This window comes from Typopeltis vanoorti, chromosome 10 (assembly GCF_054136105.1).
Source record: "Typopeltis vanoorti isolate ZY-2024b chromosome 10, IOZ_Tvanoo_1.0, whole genome shotgun sequence".
Lineage (NCBI taxonomy): Eukaryota > Metazoa > Arthropoda > Arachnida > Uropygi > Thelyphonidae > Typopeltis > Typopeltis vanoorti.
In genome coordinates, this window is record NC_143558.1 from 63837257 (window position 1) to 63855781 (window position 18525).

At 34.7% G+C, this 18525-nt stretch overlaps 2 protein-coding genes across 2 annotated transcripts; both read right to left on the reverse strand.

Annotated features, from left to right (window-relative positions):
• Positions 1 to 130: 130 nt before the first annotated feature.
• LOC150102467 (uncharacterized) lies at positions 131 to 10752 on the reverse strand. The gene is made up of 5 exons (XM_090399324.1): positions 10650 to 10752; positions 5034 to 5240; positions 4581 to 4712; positions 2812 to 3058; positions 131 to 1698 (listed from the first exon to the last, which is right to left on the reverse strand). Exons 2-5 carry the CDS (start codon positions 5199 to 5201, stop codon positions 896 to 898), a joined length of 1350 nt encoding a protein of 449 aa, XP_090255450.1. The 5' UTR covers positions 5202 to 5240; positions 10650 to 10752; the 3' UTR covers positions 131 to 895.
• Positions 10753 to 15263: 4511 nt separating this feature from the next.
• On the reverse strand, positions 15264 to 17958 carry LOC150102468 (uncharacterized). The gene is made up of 4 exons (XM_090399596.1): positions 17797 to 17958; positions 17437 to 17568; positions 15646 to 15895; positions 15264 to 15556 (listed from the first exon to the last, which is right to left on the reverse strand). Exons 1-4 carry the CDS (start codon positions 17956 to 17958, stop codon positions 15264 to 15266), a joined length of 837 nt encoding a protein of 278 aa, XP_090255722.1.
• Positions 17959 to 18525: the final 567 nt, after the last annotated feature.

The following is an 18525-nucleotide window of genomic DNA, read 5'->3' on the forward strand; positions in this document are numbered from 1 at the left end:
AAAGAAAAGAAAAATACATATAAACATGGCCGAAGAATTTTTATAAAAGATTTTTCAGTAAGTTTCATATCTACGAAAAGAACTTGAAATATTTTTTTGACTCTCTCTCTCTGTCTTTATTCATTTAATTCTTTTATTTCTGATTACATACAACCTAAAGCAATATCGTGAAATTAAAAAAAAAAAATATATTTTTTATATTCATATAATTAAACAATTCATTGTTTAAAATAATATGCAAATCCAGTTCTTTTCTTCTTTTATTTTCTTCTTCTTTATCGTGCAATAAAAACCTCTTTCGACAAATTCATTTAAGCATCTGTGCATGCATTTAAAGAATATCAATTAACTCTTGTGATATCTCAAAGAAATGTGGAGGATTTGGTTCCATCAGCTATCCTAAGTTGGTTGAAAATAATTCGGAGTTTCAGATAATTAACGGAGAACTCCGAGCTTGCCAAGTTTGCCCCAGGAATTGAACATTAATTACCAAAAAAAAGGCTGCCAAGGATAATTGCTCATTAAAATTCCGCACACGAGCTAAATTAAAAGCTTTAAGCAGGAAGATGGGGAGAAGCCTTGATCACCAACTACACACCTGTACCACAAAGCCAATCTACGAAAAGCATTTTTATTCGTAGTCAACTCTTTCCAAAAACGACATTTTGGAGCACTGCTTTTCCCCTCCCCTCTACAGGAGGGGGGGATGATTTCTGTCCTACTTGGGCATATAGAAACAATTTTGTGTTCAAAATCGTATCACATAACATTAACGAAGAATCAACGACAGTATTTTAAGTCAAAGAATTATATTTGTAGCTTGTAAAGTTTTCATTTTCACTGAACAATATTGTTTCAAATGTATTTTTTAAAAATTAAAAAAAAAAATCATTTGCTAAGAACAATCGCAGTGGGATGGAGGACAGAAGCCAAGATGACAGTTAAGTACACACCAATGATCCAATCCTGGAAGTCTTCTCCAGAGTCCCACTGGACGACATAACAGACCAGTAGAGTGTGTTGTAGTAGTAAAAGTGCTTCGGTTTTCTTGAGTAGTTTCTGTCTGATGCTCCGATGTTGTTACAGGATCCGCTGACACTGAAAATTCATCTGTAGCTCTTGTCTGATGCTCCGATGACACTGAAAATTCATCTGTAGCTTCTGGCTGATGCTCCGATGTTGTTACAGGATCCGCTGACACTGACACTTCATCCGTAGCTTCTGGCTGATGCTCCGATGTTGTTACAGGATCCGCTGACACTGACACTTCATCCGTAGCTTCTGGCCGATGCTCCGATGTTGTTACAGGATCCGCTGACACTGACACTTCATCCGTAGCTTCTGGCCGATGCTCCGATGTTGTTACAGGATCCGCTGACACTGACACTTCATCCGTAGCTTCTGGCCGATGCTCCGATGTTGTTACAGGATCCGCTGACACTGACACTTCATCCGTTGTATTTTTAGATGATTTATTAAATAATTCTTTAGATGTTTCATTATCTTCTTCGGCTGATTCGTTAACGGACGTTTCATTGACCCTATCATTCCATAAAGCTTTGCCAATTCCATCGGATGACGAATTAACACTGCTATAATTATCACCTATTATAGCAACATCGGCACAACTTCTAAACGTCTCCTGAGGGCCACATCCAAGTTTCCCGACACCGTTTTTGCAATATCCCCAGTTGTTCCCTAAGATTAAAACAGAAGAAAAAAAAAAGATTATAAACAATCACAACAAAACAAAATTGTTTAAATAATTTAATTCGAATACAATCAAATTTAATTTTTAATTTATAGAAATTGTCTTTCGCTAATTTTATTTCGTGATGTCAGATTTAATGAATTGTAAAAATTATTTCGTACAATCAGAAATCAAAATATTCTATCATCTCTATCGTAATGACTTTGACCATCTTTTCAAATTAAGCAGTTTTCTATTTTCGGCTAGATTAAGAAAGATCGTTATCTTACGTTTCTTCATTTTAAATCATTTATTCGTTTTCCCCATCTTTGTAATCCCATCACTCGTTGGATCTCATAAAGAACTTCACAAATGATCCCGACACAAAATTGCACTCAACTTATTAAAAAAGCAAAACATAACGCGAATTGAAAACTTTTTGTAAAAGTGTTCTGGGGTCTAAATCTATTCTAAAACAAAGCAGTCGTTTAAGTAAATGTTTTTATTAAAATAAAATGAATATTAATAAGAAAATAAGTCGACTTTCCCTCAGAGAGAGAGAGAGAAGGAAAGAAGAAATACCGTGTGGCATGATTAAAATGGACAACATTGTGCGTTGAAATGATAGAAAGAGTGGAAAAGTAATAAAGAAAAGTGTTCTATCTTGCACTCTACAAAATATGATGGCCTCCTGCTGTGAATATCAAATCGGATAATAAAGTAGAGTCATTATCATTAAGGGATTTTGATGAAAATCTCCAAGGAGAAGAAAGGGAGTTTGAATAGTTGCCAGAATTGCAAAAAGGTCCATCTATTAAGGCCAACGAAGATTACGCGGAGCACAATGAAGTCCGGATGTAGATGATGAACGCTGGGGATTTGCACTTGCCATCGATTTAATGTTTCAAATGTTACTTTACCACCTAGAGGTACTATTAATTACATAGCAAGTCTTATGTTTAACTGACGTATTTTTAAATGAACGTCTTCGCTTTAATACTACATCAAACACTTTTCAAGAAGTCTGTTTGTAATAGGAGAATATGACACAGAAATCACAGGAAGTTTCAAAAGTATGTTATTCATTCGCCGGCGTCGTTTCGTATTTCGATTTTACTCACCTGCCACATAAGTCCACTGCAACATACACCTTTCGCACTGTAAGTGATCCGGGAGTTGTAAAATTGCTGTAAAATGTCCATTCCGTGCAGATGATACTCGGTAAATGTTGTCGGATTTGTACGCTAGAGGGAGCTGGTGTCGATCTAAACATTCCTGACTAGGATCTTTATTAGCATCGCTCGGACATATTTTGAATTCGAAGTGTCCCAAATGATTCGCCGTGATCTCAACTGTTACATTTATGATCTGTTGACAAAAAAAAAAAAAGGAATGAAGGTTATTAGTTTATAATCTCAATGAGTCATTTGAATTAATTGTTCCAAGTATCATTTAAATCTAACCTCCAAATATGGCATTTTTATTTTCTATTTTAAGGATGTGCATAATGTGTTTTTTTTTTATTTACTAGAAAATCAGTAAATGCAAATATAACTAGCCAAGCAAAAAAAAAAAAAAAAGAAAAAGTGAAGCCTTCTTCGAAATAAAAAAAAAATAAAAATAATAAAAAAATAAAAATAATAAAAAAACTTGCATTTCTAGTCAAAAATCACATACTAGCTTGTTCCAATGTACAATAACGAATTAAAATACCTATTTTTTTAAAAGTAAAACGTTTTTAAAAGTGAAACAAAATGCTGTATTTAGGTTGGATTCTGTTCATCACCCGATGTAACATTTCGCCACTAACTTACTGGACAAGTGAAGTCGGCAGTAAAACCATGTTCAGTTTACAAAGCAGGGTTCTCGACTGTTATAATCCTTGACACCAAAATACTAATGTACCAAGGAATTTTTAGCCATTTTTCTTCTGGATGTGATCGCTTGAAATTGTCGCCAAAGTAACTAAGTCTATGCTGCCAATGTATTGTTTCTGTTAACCGCATCGGCTCTTCTTCTGATGGTTTGTTTTTCATGAATGTCAATTTTTTTACTGATGGATCAGGTTGTTATTTTAACAAAAAAAAAAAAAAAAAAAAAAAAACATCCTAATACGATCTAATAAGTAGATTAAAATATCCAGTTTTGATTCTGGTTTGAAATGTATATCAGAGTATAATGTTCAAACAATAAGCATAATACACTACCGACATAATAATACCGATATACACGCTGCTGAACTACCTTCTTTTTTTATATTCGAATATACATGCAGATATATCCTTCCTCACACATAGCTTATATTGCTATAAAGCAAAACAGACCTCCTCTATTCGATTATAGATCTGTGGGACGGACTTCGAAAGTTGTCTTATCATAGGATACCACATTATATTCCTATTTGTTCGCTATATTGCTAACGAACTATTCCACTCAATATATATCAAACTCAGGCTACATTTTTAGCAAACAGAAAACGGAGGGTGCCCCCTGAAACAAGAAATGACAGGATGACCTTGAAATATGCCACCAAAAAGATGTCATTTCTTGTTTGGATGATACTTCGATAATCCAATGTGGAAACTATCAATCAGGTGGTGAGCGCTGCACCCTCTGTTTCTATAGAAGGGTTGCTGAATACTAGCTCGACATCAATGGCATTTTGTGAAGTTTGGTGGTCGTAATGTAATTGAATGGTGCTGTTTTCCCTTCTTGTATAAACTCAGACAGTGCACCATGTTATACTGTAGATGCTATTGTGACATGATGGAACATGGCCTTAATAGTTCGTTAATTTTTTTAAAAGTATTTTGAACAATATTAAATGACTTTCAATGAAAGATTCATTCCATTTTATATCAGCATTAATATATATGCTCTTCGCACTTACCTGCCCTGAGCGATACCTTCGGACAATGATTCCTCTTCCATATTTACCACCCGCCTCATTATCTCTAGGGGAAGGCATGTGCCAAGGGTCGCCACAAACTCCACATTTCCCACCATTTCTTTGCCATTGTACCTAGAAAAATGCGTTTTGGGATAAATTCAACATTTATGTTCAAAACAAATAAAAATTTATGTAAAAAAAGCAGATTAAAAAACTCAAGAATACTCGAGATTTTTTCTCGAGTATTCTTGAATAGTATTGAACCATCAAAATAGTAGTTTTGATTTCGCAAAGGATTGCAATTAAAATAGTATTAATAATCACTCAACGACATAATATAAAATAATCATTTACTATACAAAAAATAATAATAAAATAAACATTAAAAAAAACAGAAGTTCTAATTTATATATATATTGCCATAATCTTATCTAAATATTGTTAATTTTTTACCTGATATCCTCCACAAAATAATTCGTGGTCATTATAATTTGGCGTGGTGGGAAACCCAAACCTCCACATACTGGATCTCGACGGAGGTTCGATCAGACGCCCATGAGACACGACAAGAGCACATTTCACAAATAAAACCAGAAGTTTCAAGCAGTCCTCTGTAATCATTGAAATGCTGCTGCTGGACTTACTGACAACCGAATTATCCTGAAAATAAACACAATATTAACGCTCACGTTGAGACTACTGAAAGGAAATGCTCTGTTTCATGTCACTGGAAAGAAAATTCTAAGAAAATCGAGTCACCCAAGGCCTACTCGGGGTTATGGACTAACGGACATTTAATCCTGGCGAACGACGCTAATTAACCACCGAGGTTTGGTGTCAAGTTTTATATCCAAGCTCCACGACCTTCGCGAATTTCAAGAAATTGTTGATGTCGTTGTTATCTTTTCCTTTAAAGAAAAGATAAAGTAAAGGTCATGTGAATCATGACATTTACTTGTACTCTGATCAGTTTTTCATTAGAAATAAATGATTCCAAAGGAAACAGTATCATACCATTTTAAATTAAAATGAGTCAGTTCATGGAAATCGGAGAAAACGTAGATATTGTCTTTAATTTCTTTAAATTTAATTTTTATAAATAAAAAAACGATGAATTAAAAATTTCTAAAAGTTTCATCAAGTTATTTTTTGAATTTCTGAAATTAAACCTAACTAGCTAATGTTAAGATAAGGACACCATAAAATTAATTTGTTAGAGATAAATAAAATATATTTAAAAATTATGAATTCTCCTTAGTGGTTAATGTTGTAAGTTTGCATACTAGAAAGCAAATCTTTTTTTTTTTTTTTTTGTCGTCTTAAGAAAAATAAAACTCTGGACAGCATCATTTCTACTTAATGTTGCTTACTTGATAATATTTTTCATTTTTTAAGTAAGTAATTGCATACATTAACAAGATTAAATTTATCATTTGGGCTTTTACGGAAGAAAATCCATTTCGGTAATTGCTACGTTAATATTGCAAAAATATAACAAATTAATACAATCAGATTAAAGAATAATATTTCGTAATTATATGCACTATTAACGTTTCTAAATAACTGCAAGTAAACCTTGTGCTATGGATTCATTAAAATAACTGCATTAGAACTAGCATGGAGTGTGGAAAAGAATTACTTTTTTTTTTTTCTGTTGCAGAACCATTTTCGTTAACATAAATAGAGTGCATGTCGCTAGTGGTATTACTTAACTAATGCGTGTATGGCAGTTTGTGTTTTTATTTTTTATTTTTATATATGCATATGCCTAATGAGCCAAGGGATTCTTAAAAGCTTTGGAGTCTGCGAATTTTAATGTCGAAATAAAATACAAAATCATTTGCTGCTTTTACTCTGGTGCGCGAGTAGAAATGCGCGTGACAGACATAGTGTAGCAAGTCACGTGTGTAAGCGCTCGTCTGCCGCTGTGTTATTACAGTACATGTATTTGCATTTAGCTTTTCATTTTAAAAATACACGTAACGCGCCTTGATATGCAAAAGTCATTAATAATATAGTTCCATATAATTAGATTTATTCTCTTTGATGTGATGTGTTTTATATTTTCAAATAAAAATCTATAATGTTGTAGACGTGCGTACATAATTGATTAGTTGTTATTCTATTTGCATTACGTTTTACAAGTAAGTAGATATTTAGCAGACGAAGTTTGTCTTTGATGTTCGCAATATTTCAAAATTTGTATTCGGTTTTTCCAATTTAATAAAGTGTCAAGAGAAGATAAAATATGCCTGCAGAATAAAAAAAAAACAGAGAAGATATATAGAATTAATAATGACAGAATATTTAAAGCACGCTAAAAATAAAAAATCATGAAGTTAAGTATTTACATATTACGATGTTTATTTTTTTTTCTGACACCCTTAAGTTAACTCAATGAATCCAAGTTATGTACATTTATTCCAGAACGTAAAATTATGACGGTGTCTGATGCTTTTTATAAATAAATGGCGTTGGCATGGTGAATTTAAGGCTCTTAAAAATGCGCAGAGTAAATTGACTTTTAAACTTCACAGATTCACCTTAAAAAAAAAAAAAAAAAATTAGAAAAAACATGATAATGAGAGAAAAGCAATTGCATCAGAGAACGTACTGCCTATTCTACAGTTTCGGAAAGGTAAATGCAGTGAAATTTATTTCAAGAAATGTCACGGTTTGATTACTCTCAAACCCTAATACCTTAAAAATGAAGCAGTTATAGTCTGATTCAATGCAGTGTTCAAGAACAATAAAACATGGTGCCATTTTGGCTTTTGTACTATAGACAATAATATACCGTTCCACAACTACTAATGCTTTCCGATAATAGAATAGAAAAATCAGCAAAATCACATGACTGACTCCAACGAAGTTACGTCATCACTCACGTGACACCGTACTAAGGAGATAAGAAAACATGAGTTCATTATATACAGTGTTCGTTATAGATAATGTTATAGAAACTTTATAGAGTGTTACAGAATAGCTTTCACACTGGTCACAATTTAACTACGAAATCCATGCTAGCTAATCACGTGGACCACCTGGAGAGCGTGAAATGAACTACAGCACTACATACCAACGAAATCCCATCAGTATGGTAGAGGCATCATTTCCGTTTTCACCGCCAAGCAAGGGCATTGCCACTAAGGTTAACCTTGGATATATAATTTTTATGCATTTTTTTTTTTTTAATTTTAGAGAATTTTTTTCTCGCCATGAAGAGAACGAAACCTTTAAAATTGGCCGGAAAACAATTTTAGTTAGAATTTCCATAACCGGAAAAGAACTTAAACAGCTAATACATATCACAGTTTGTTTCGATGACTAAATCAGGTGTGACGTAATAATACAGCGTTTCATCAGAAATGACAGTTTCGGTTGCCATGGCAAAGTTGTCAGTGTATGTTCATTGGCAATAGGCTTAGCGTAGTAGTAGAATGTGATCACATTACATTCTCTTTCCAATTTGACGTACTTCGAATATTATTTAAAACGTTAAAAAAAGCCAAAGAAGCACGCTATATTGTACTAAAAAGGCTAATGTATAAATTAAAAGTATCATGAACTGAAATATTATTCAGCATAGCTTTAAAAAAAAAAAAGATATTTAATACCTTCCTATCTTGTGAAAAGCACGAGTACCAATTCCACTTGCGTACGCCCTCCTACTCATCAATAAACTACACCGCTATTTCCTCTGACGTCGCTGTTCTCCGAATGCAATCGGCAAGCAAGAAAGGCAACGTCCGCTAATTTTATGGGCTTTGTTTTAAAGAAGGTAACAAACAACAAATATTAGCATAAAGACCAACAGGACGTTCTGTAATAAGGGATGATCACATTTTTTTTTTTTTTAAATCCGACATTTTGGAAAATTTAAATCGTGAATTTATGTGGATTCATTCAGTGCTGGATCGACAGTGAGAAATACAGAGATTCGACCTTGATCGGATTTGAACTGAATTGGGAGCGTCAGGATTACGCTCTGGACTTTTGAACTGGATTACGTCATGCAATGATCCAAATGTCATGATGAGTACTCGATTAAGAATGATCTCATTTCTTATTGCCGTAACTATTCTACACACCACTTACCTAATAAAAATTAGCTTCATAGTCTAATCTCTTCGATATTAATCGAAAACCAGATCCGATTAAATTAATATGATCATACTTATATAATTCGTATTCTGCCATTGACACATACTTATTGAATTTACACGGGACGACTAACGACACCTCGCATCACACCGTGATAAATGTTCATTACTTTTTCTCCTAGTCTGGAGTGTCTTTACAGACGTGAATTTCTAAGAATAGGCGTTTTTCATCTAAAATCGGAATATACACAGGGCCAACTTCGTAACGATGCGGTACTAGATTGGGAATAGTTCATCTCTTCCGTTAACCCAGCACACTTCCCTCAGAATACTGAAGCAATAGAACTCGATGAGCAAAACATTTCATTAATGAGCACACACACAGTCAAGTTTCCAGGACACTCCATTTGACTTCCGTGCTACCCTCCTCGTGTGCATCTTGATCAACGCCCTTGTAACCCCCACGCAAGTAGCTGCAGGGAATGCTAACACCAACGTATGTACAATCGACCATTGAATTATGTGTCCGTTTAAACCAAAATTTAACTGGCACATGGAAAGAGTAACCGGACAAAATTACACATTTGCAGTCTTCGTATCCTGGACGCCCATAAAATCTAGAAAAATACAAATAGGAAGAGTAGGGGGGAGGGGGAGTTAGGAAGGTATCAGTCGCTCCTTACAATGCTGTATCGTTATACGACGAAAGTCTTTAGATATACATTTGCTTGGTTCTTAAAGATAGAATGAGACTGTTTATTCCAAACTCCTTCTCCCCCCCCCCCCACCTCTAAATCCACTTAATTTTTTACTGACTGTATTAGTGCTTCACAACACGTAAATATGGATAAATACATCGTATATTAAAATCATTAGCAAACCAATTGCTTAAGGGTTGATTGTAGAAACCCAGATGCTGATTGGTTTCTTACCATTATTTGTAATAAAGTTGTTAGCATTGGAATGACGAGGGTTAACAGGCCTGGAATTAGACAAAAATTATCACAATACAATTTAAAAAAAAAAAAAGAGTTTTTGGCTGAGAATAAATAGTCAAGTCAGATACGTTGTCCTTGTAGCTACTCTCCTATTGAAAGTCCAATTATTTGCATTTTATAAATACTCCGGATAATGTCTTGAGGCATTGCGGTCATACTTCAATTTCCTAGTACTATTTTGTGAGTTTTCAGATGTTTCCATTTCTTTTTTTTTTTTTAATAAATATTTTTTTTTACTACCGAAAGACGTTTTGCAATTGATGGACAAACCGCTCTAAGATAAACATCGAAATTATAAGATGAAGGCCACCTAATTTAATTAGTTAAGAATCCTATGTTTGAAAACCGATGATTTTATTGAAAGAGAAAGAAGAGAGAAGAAAATATAATAATATAAAATTATCAGACTTAATTTTTTTAAATAAAAATAAGGGAAAAAAAAAAAGATTGTAAAACATAACACTTACGTGTGTTTTGTAGTTTCTCTTGCTCATAAGACCAATAAATAAATCTTAGCTATAAATCCAGGAGATCATTACAACAATAAAAGTGATCAATTATGACATGCAATAAAAAAAAAACGTAATTGAAATATGCAAGAGTGACAAAACTTGTGTCTCTCGCATCTGAGGAAATGAACTGGTGTGGTCGAACTTTTCAAAACCAAATTTTACTCATACCAGAAGAGGAAGCCACGCGCCTGTTCCTATAATAAACACGTTGAAGGAAGTTAATGCTCTGAGCGGATGTGGGAATACTCATTTATAACATCGAATTAGAAAATCCCATTAAGTTCTGTGTGTTTGGTATTGAGAGACTTAAATGAGTCATTTCATACACAACTGTTTCTAAAATAAAGAAAATAAAATTAAAATTTATTTAATAAAATATTTTTAAAAAATGTAACTATATCTTAGTTAATATGGCGTGTGTGGTTCAATATGAAGTTTGCGTATCAAAATACTCACCTGGGCTATGAAGATAATTCCCAGAAAAGGCAACTGTAGTCACGCAACACAGTAATTGATCAGAAGCGCGTGTCTTGACGTTGAAGAGTGACTTTTGTATTACGCGAAGGTAAAGAAGATGATATATTGACTATGAGGTGATATATGTGACAACTCTTTGTTGTTATCACCTATTCAAACAATAGATAACGGCCCACACCCCTTCCTTTGTGAATCACTTCGTGTATATACAGAATAATCAACAATTCCTTGGTCAGATATAGATACAGGGTTTTCGTTTTTATATTTCGATTACTTTGATCCCTTAGATGACTGAAAATGAAAAACAGACATCACCCTTATCATCCAAACTTGATTTAACATCTATGATTATTGATAGGATCGGCAAAAATATTTTGGACATAAAATATATAAGAGCATCGATCCTGATGAGCTCTGTTGGGCGAAACATTGCAATCATTTATGTTGAACTGGTTAACCAAGTGGGCTCACACCGAATGATTTTAATCATTCGGTGTGAGCCCACCACGCTGATTGTTGAACGACAGAATGGTTGACAAAAACATTCTGTGTTGGTTCTCTAAAACATGGTTATCAAGTTATTGCATCTCCCGTGTTTAATGTTGTGTAGATTTACAACCTATCGTAGGTGGGGGTTGTCATAAAAAAAAACCTTATTAACATATATGTTTGATGGAGGTATGTAATAAGCATTTGGATGCCAAACCCATCCGATATGAGGCAATATATATTCTCTTGAAAGTTGCCGACTTTTACATTCCATCATTCTTTGTGTCTCTCTCTGTCTGACTCCTTTTTTTTTTTTTTTTTTTGCATTTACAAAACCAAAAGATTTAAACCCCTTTGTTCGACTAGAGTGAGTTTCCTTCATATTAAGAGTAACGGTATCTTTATGTCAAAGTTACAAAACCGCTGTTGCCATGACAACGGGTAGTCTGGTGAATGTTGTGAGATGCAATTCGCATATTGACATATCACATGTGTGGACCAGCAAACGCATTGGGTTTTTTTATTTTTTTATTTTAGCATCCATATCATGAATGTCAGAGCGTTTTTAAATATATATATATATATATATATATATATATTTTTTTTTTTTTTTTTTTTTTTTTTTGAAAGTACGATTTTTTCTTTGTTATGGGACTAGGAAAACAAATAAACGGGGTATGTGTTTAATAAACTGCCTTTCCAAAAAAAAAAAAAAAAAGCATGAAAAGCCATCGAAACTTTCATTAATAATACCAAAAGGAAAGTGGTAAAGACAGTAATAGTAACAGGAGCAGCCTACATACGTATCTAAGATACAAAGCATCAACAATCTCTCGACTAGAGACAAAACCTCTCATCATATAATGGAGTATCGATCCGGTTCCTTTTACGATGAAGCGTCAAATAACTTTACAACCAAAGATCAGCGAAGTTTCTGGAATGAATATTTAGCACAACGTATCGCATTAAGAGACCAACAGACACCCTCGCAGCTAGAAATCAAACACGTCGCAGCACGCCTAGACTGAGTTGTAAATGTCACAACCCGGTGTTAAATTTCAACGAAAGAGAATGAAATATTGTGTTGCCACCGACCATAAAACTGCACCGGTTCGCATTCTCCTGTCTTTATCTAATGCCAGAGATAAGCGATACTGTAGGCCATCTTGTCTTCACAACGCTTAATTTATTGTTGGCGCGAGCCAAGTTCTCCCATCACGCGTTTTGTATGTAATGTGGCATCTTTGTGGTTCCTTAGTCATCGCGTCTTATGTGTGTAGTTATTGGTGTAGAACAACCAAAGAGGAAGTCGTATGCAATTGCCCGCACATAAATCGTCCGAAATTAGAGCCGATTACTCAAGCAGTGTATTGTTGTTACTTTAAGGCGAACAGAAGCTCTGATAAAATTATTTGACTTGTTTTACTTATTTTTCATGTTGACGAATCTTACAGTATTTCATTACTTTATTTCTAAACTCTGTTCTATTAGAAATATTTTAAAAAAATATTTTTTTTCTTTCCTTTCCATGAATTTATTGTATTTTAAATATAGAATAGTTATCTGAAATGCGACTGGTTGGAGGTGTTCAACATTCTGAAATTCCAATGCGCGCCGACAGGTGGCGCTGATGTGCAGTATTAATATAGCGAACAAAAACTGGCTAAATTAATTTTGTTCGTTGTTCCAAATAGTGCTGATAGGTGGCGCTGGTGTACAGTATCAATATAGCGAACAAAAATCTGGTTAAATTAACTTTGTTCCAAGGAGTGCCGATAGGTGGCGCTGATTTTCAGTATTAATATAGAGAACAAAATCTGGTTAAATTAACTTTGTTCGTTGTTCCTGATCTCCAAAATCAGCATAAAAGTTTGATAAATTAAATGAGTTTATATTCCTTAAAGTGCCAACAGGCGGCGATGTTGTCGAACAGTAACATGCTAAATAAAGATAGCACCGAAATGATCTGCATTTAATACTACAAAGAGTGACGACAGGTGACGTTGATGTCCAAAAAGATTCTATCTAACAAAGAGCCGAGCGAAATTAACTGCGTCCTTAAAAATATGCTTACAATCCAATCTCGACATCGATTGCCGAGAGAATTAATCACATCTTAAACTACAAAATCTCAGTAGTAATGTTCTGCACGGTAGCTTTATCACCAACCTCATATTTCAAGTAAATATATTTATCTTTACATACTTTGTTATTTGAATTTGTGGTACTGTTTAAATCATTTTTTTTTAACTGAGAGAAAAAAAAAAGTTTGCCAAAGAAACAGCCAAAGGATAAACGAAAAATTGTGTTTCTTCTTCATTTTTATGAAAAATCTTATTCCACTTTACGTTCCAAGGTATTTATTATATTAAATCTCAACAAAAATGGGAAGAAAAAAAAATCAGACCAGAGCATATTTGCAGAAGATAAATGAGAACGAATATATTAAGTTATGTCCTTCGAGACGTTAAGCACAAAAATCCCGAACATATTCAAATGAAATAGATGCTATTAAAATCCCCATATTTCGTTACTGCTCCAAAACGTAATAAACTATTGCAGCAATATATTAAATCATTCGTTGGTGAACTGGAAATGCAATAGGAAAGAATAGAGATACAGAAGTAACAAAGAAATTTGTGACACGAAGAACCTAACAATAGACTCGTGCTAATCTTCATGCACAACGTGCAGTGTTATTCTAACAATGAATGTTGTATGAATGTTTTTTTTTTAAAAAAAGTGGTAGATCTATGATTCCATGTTTGGTCTTTACTCTTGTTTTTCAACTTTTTTTAAGCCACTTCAAGCCTCCAATAATCAGGATGGTGAATGGTCTCTCACACAGGACGACAATCTCTTGTCAACTCAAGACACTCGCAAGCATCTTGGATGCAGAGCGATCCGAACCCTCAGTCTGCAATCCAGGCGACCAGTAGGCTGAGGGTTCTATTTATTTATTTTTATTTTTCGTTTTATTTATTTTTGTAACAGCACCGATCATTTTAGTAAAAAAAAAAATAAATAAATAAAAATAAATAAATAAATAAAAATTAATATATCAACAATGAAGAATGGAAATGCAAATGTCGAGACTATTTTAATTATTCTGGTTCAAATAATATTCTAAAAGAATTTTTCCGCTTCAGTTGAGACACCGTGTTACATTCTTATTTACTTTTTGAATCGTAAAAGAATCCGTGAATTAATGTTTACATATGTAAATAAACCAAAACATTTTTCAAAATAAATCGCACGGTCCATAAATACGTACACAAAGTTGGAATGCGACCTTACTAGATAGAATACACAATGATGAACAGTAGAATTCTTTATTTAAATTAATTCTGGCTGTTCCAATCTTTGCATTAATTTTCGTGTCATTGTATTCAACAGCATAATTAAAACAATGAGAATAAATCGTACATTATTTGGTTTTTCCTCTCTTAGTCCATGAGAAATTAATTTAGCTGCTTCTCAAACGTCAGTGGACCTAAAATATGCTCTTTACTATAATCATCACATCTTCTTTCTTCTTCATACATTTGTCGACTAAGAAATCTAAATTACTACCATCCTTAATTATATTCTATAGAAATGGTAGCGTAGCACGTAATTCAGATGAAAATGAATAATTTTCAAGGACTGTATTGTTATAATTCGAATATCTTCGCATCTATTGTTGTGGCCACAATTTAACGTACTCCCATATCCATTGTCGCCATGACTACAGTTCATGTGACTCCGTGTCCATTGTTAGAGAATTTAATTTGGTTCTTCTGTAGCCAAGGATTTCCATGAATTTCAGATGCAAAATGAGGTTAGATACAGACAACTATGCTAGTCTGCTGTATAATGATGATATACTCGAGAAGTTAATTGTACCGACATTACAAATTGGATTCAATTACTCCAATAATTAAAGGATACTCGATCGTGCTGCATGTCAGGCACACTACCCATCAAATGTATCCTGTACACACCTTTATTTAATTAATGTTACGTTCTAGAAATGCACGTAGTAATTACTATCTGTGACAGTCTGGGAATTGTTTATTAACCATTTTACAACTATTATTAATAGTTTAGTTTCTCAGCAAAAATTCAGTAACATCGACATTTAGAACGAGGACAGTTTCTTCGATTGCACTGATTGCTGCACCACTCATCCATGTGCTTCACCCAGCGCCACCTATCGGCAGCTACACAACGTAATCTCGGAGAGGAATCGGCATCATTATCGTGTGGATGGAAGGGTTGAGGTGTGGATCTAGAGGCGGGTGTTGGAGTCGTACTGTTGGCATTTCCGATGGATATGTCGGCACAGTTGCGAAAAGTTTCTTGAGGACCACAACCTACTCGACTTTTACCATCTTCACATCTTCCCCAGTTATTGCCTGAAAGAAAAATGAAGAGTGAAATGTACTTGCTATAATTACAGAAGTACGATATACGAACGTACTCTCTGAATAAAGTTAGCTTTTACCTGCAGTGTATGTCCATTGGAGGACGCAATGGTTACACTGGATTCCTGTGGGTAGCTGGAGTTTCACTGACACTTTCCTAGACATTGCATCAGTAAGGTAAAATCTAGTATCTCCCTTGTCTGCTACGTGTAAAGGGTTTGCATCCAAACACTCTTGAGTGACTTCTTTCTCAGGATTGCTACTTGGGCAGATGTTGAACTCAAAATGGCCTCCGTGGTTAGCAGTGACATCAACGATAGCCGTGATGATCTGTAACAAGACATTTTACAGAAGTTTAGCACGATACAGTACAAGTAAATGTTTGTGGATTAGAAAAGACCTTGAGTTATATTAAATAAAGATTGACTAACCTGAGATATAATTAAGATATGGAGACAAAAACGAACTATCGGAGAACTAGATAAACAGAACTTGGGCTAAAGGTCTAATGAGATTATAAAAAAAAAAAAAAATAGACCTGATAGCGGATATAAATAAAAACTAATGTCATAGGATATAACGTCAAGTCGCCTTGCAACGATATACACACGCGCACAAAAAAAAAATAAAATAAAGTAAATAAAATAAAATAATTAATTAATTAAATTAAACCATACTAATCACATGATATTTTAGGGAGTAAGTAAAAAAAAAACGTGCTAAACCATACTAATCACGTGATATTTTGGGAGTAATCTGGACAATAGATAAAGAAAAAAGAGAAAACAAAACAAAAAAAATACTATTTTTGTTCAAAGCATTTAAAAGAAGTGAAACAAGACGAAGAGATTTCACTGTAAAAACGACCGTATTACAGCGAATAACAAACGAAATGGGGCGGACATGTGAAAGGAGCATCGATGCCAATCTCTTGCATTATGGATTCTTCGGAGGAATAAAAAAAGAGTGCAGGAAAGACCAAGGAACTAACGGATAAGACAACAAAAGAAAAACGAAATCAGACAGAAATTTAAAGCAGCAGTGGAAAGAACAAGAAGAGGGAGAAGGTGAACTCAGACAATAAGAGACGCCCCCCCCCCCGCTCTCTCCCTATTCAGGAGGAAAAGGATTAACATAACATTAATATAAAGTGCTACACGAGTAATAGAAAACTCGGAGTCCTTTTTAATCCCTTTATTTAGGGTTATAATGTACACAAAGAGTTTTGATTACAAAGTTTATTCACAAACTTTATCAACCGAAGTCGAACTCTCCTCCCCATGGGAATTGTGCGGAATATCCCTCCGTTTATTATAAGGATATTCTTGGATATACTCTTCCAGTTTCAGAATTTAAAGACTGGAAAAAGTGAAATAAGTTTAATAAAAATAGCTTTTTTTGTGTGTATTCCCTCAATCGTACAGATGGTGCAATGATGAGACTTCCTTTAACTCGTTAATGACGTCACTTCCGTTTCTGAAAATGCGTTAAAATTCTCCAATAGTTGAATGTTGTTCACGATCTAATATAAACCTTTTTAATACATATTACGTGTGCGCGAGCATATTTTAGTCACGTGACGTGCCTTGCGGTAAGTTTTCCCCATCCCCGTCTTACACTAACACTACGTGATCACGATCTGTTACGTGTCCGTCAAATCTCCAAGCTGTATAATGGGACTCCCGCCTGATGTTTACCAAAGCAGGCGCGTTTGGCGGGACTACAGAAACATCACTCCCCCCCCCCTCCCCGCGCGCCTCTAGCACGCGCATAGCGAAGGAATTTCATCACTACAAGGAACTCACTTTGATAAGTTGAACCGCGCTCTTTCAAGGAAATGAATTCTGGGAAAATAAACTGCCTGAACTCACCTGCCCTGGCGTGTAGTTCCTTACGATTATCCCCCTTCCGTACACACCTCCGGCTTCGTGCTCGCGAGGAGCAGGCATGTGCCAAGGATCTCCACACACTCCGCACTTGCCTGCGTTCCTTTGCCACTGAACCTGTTAAAAATAAGAAAAGCTGTGTCAGTCAAATATCGGACGATCCAGCGCTTTCATTTCATCCTCGTTACCATAGTAACACAGAGACGCATTGTTATGCAGCAACTGTTTAGGACGTGCTCAAATTGTTGGACATGCTACCGCATAAAAAAGTAATTCGGTTGAAGTAGCATTCGAAGAGTCAATGGTATACAACGCATGCGCTTGAGAAATCGGTGACATACTTACCGTGATTCCTCCACAGTATACTCCATTGTCGTTGTAGTTTCGTTTGGTAGGGTACCCAAATCTCCACATACTGGACCTCGATGGTGGCTCCAATAGTCGAGCATGACCCCAAACATCTTCAATACATAAGAAGCAAACAGATAGCAAAAGGAGTTGCATCATTTGCTCGTTTCGGTGAGATAAATAGGCTTAAAATCTGGGGGAGAAAAAAAGTTTATATTATTCAAAAAAAAAAAAAAAAAAAAATAGAGCGTTGCATATTTTTCTCATTAGATAACAATCGATGAAATTCGAAGAGCATTTAATTCCTAATTCGCATTCGATTAATTGTTGTCACACACACACACACACACACACACACACACACACACACACACTGGGTACTGAATTAAAAATCTTTATCCAAATATACATAAACGGTCACTTACGCAGCGTATGATGTGCAGCAAAATACTTGGTCACGTGAGTAACCAAGTGTTCTAGGCAACTATTTAAGAATGCTGCTGATCAGTAATCGTCAATAATCTTGATTACAATGGGAAAAACAAAGGATCTTTCGCAGTTCGATGAAGGACTTGTTGTGGATGCCCGTCTTTCTGGAGCCACATTTTTTAAAACAGCTGAGCTGGCTGGTTTCTCAATACGTGAGATGTCCCGGGTGTTTAATCAGTGAAAAAATAACCCGCATTGCTTTTTTATAGAGTGTAATTCTGGTCCTAGCAGTGCAGC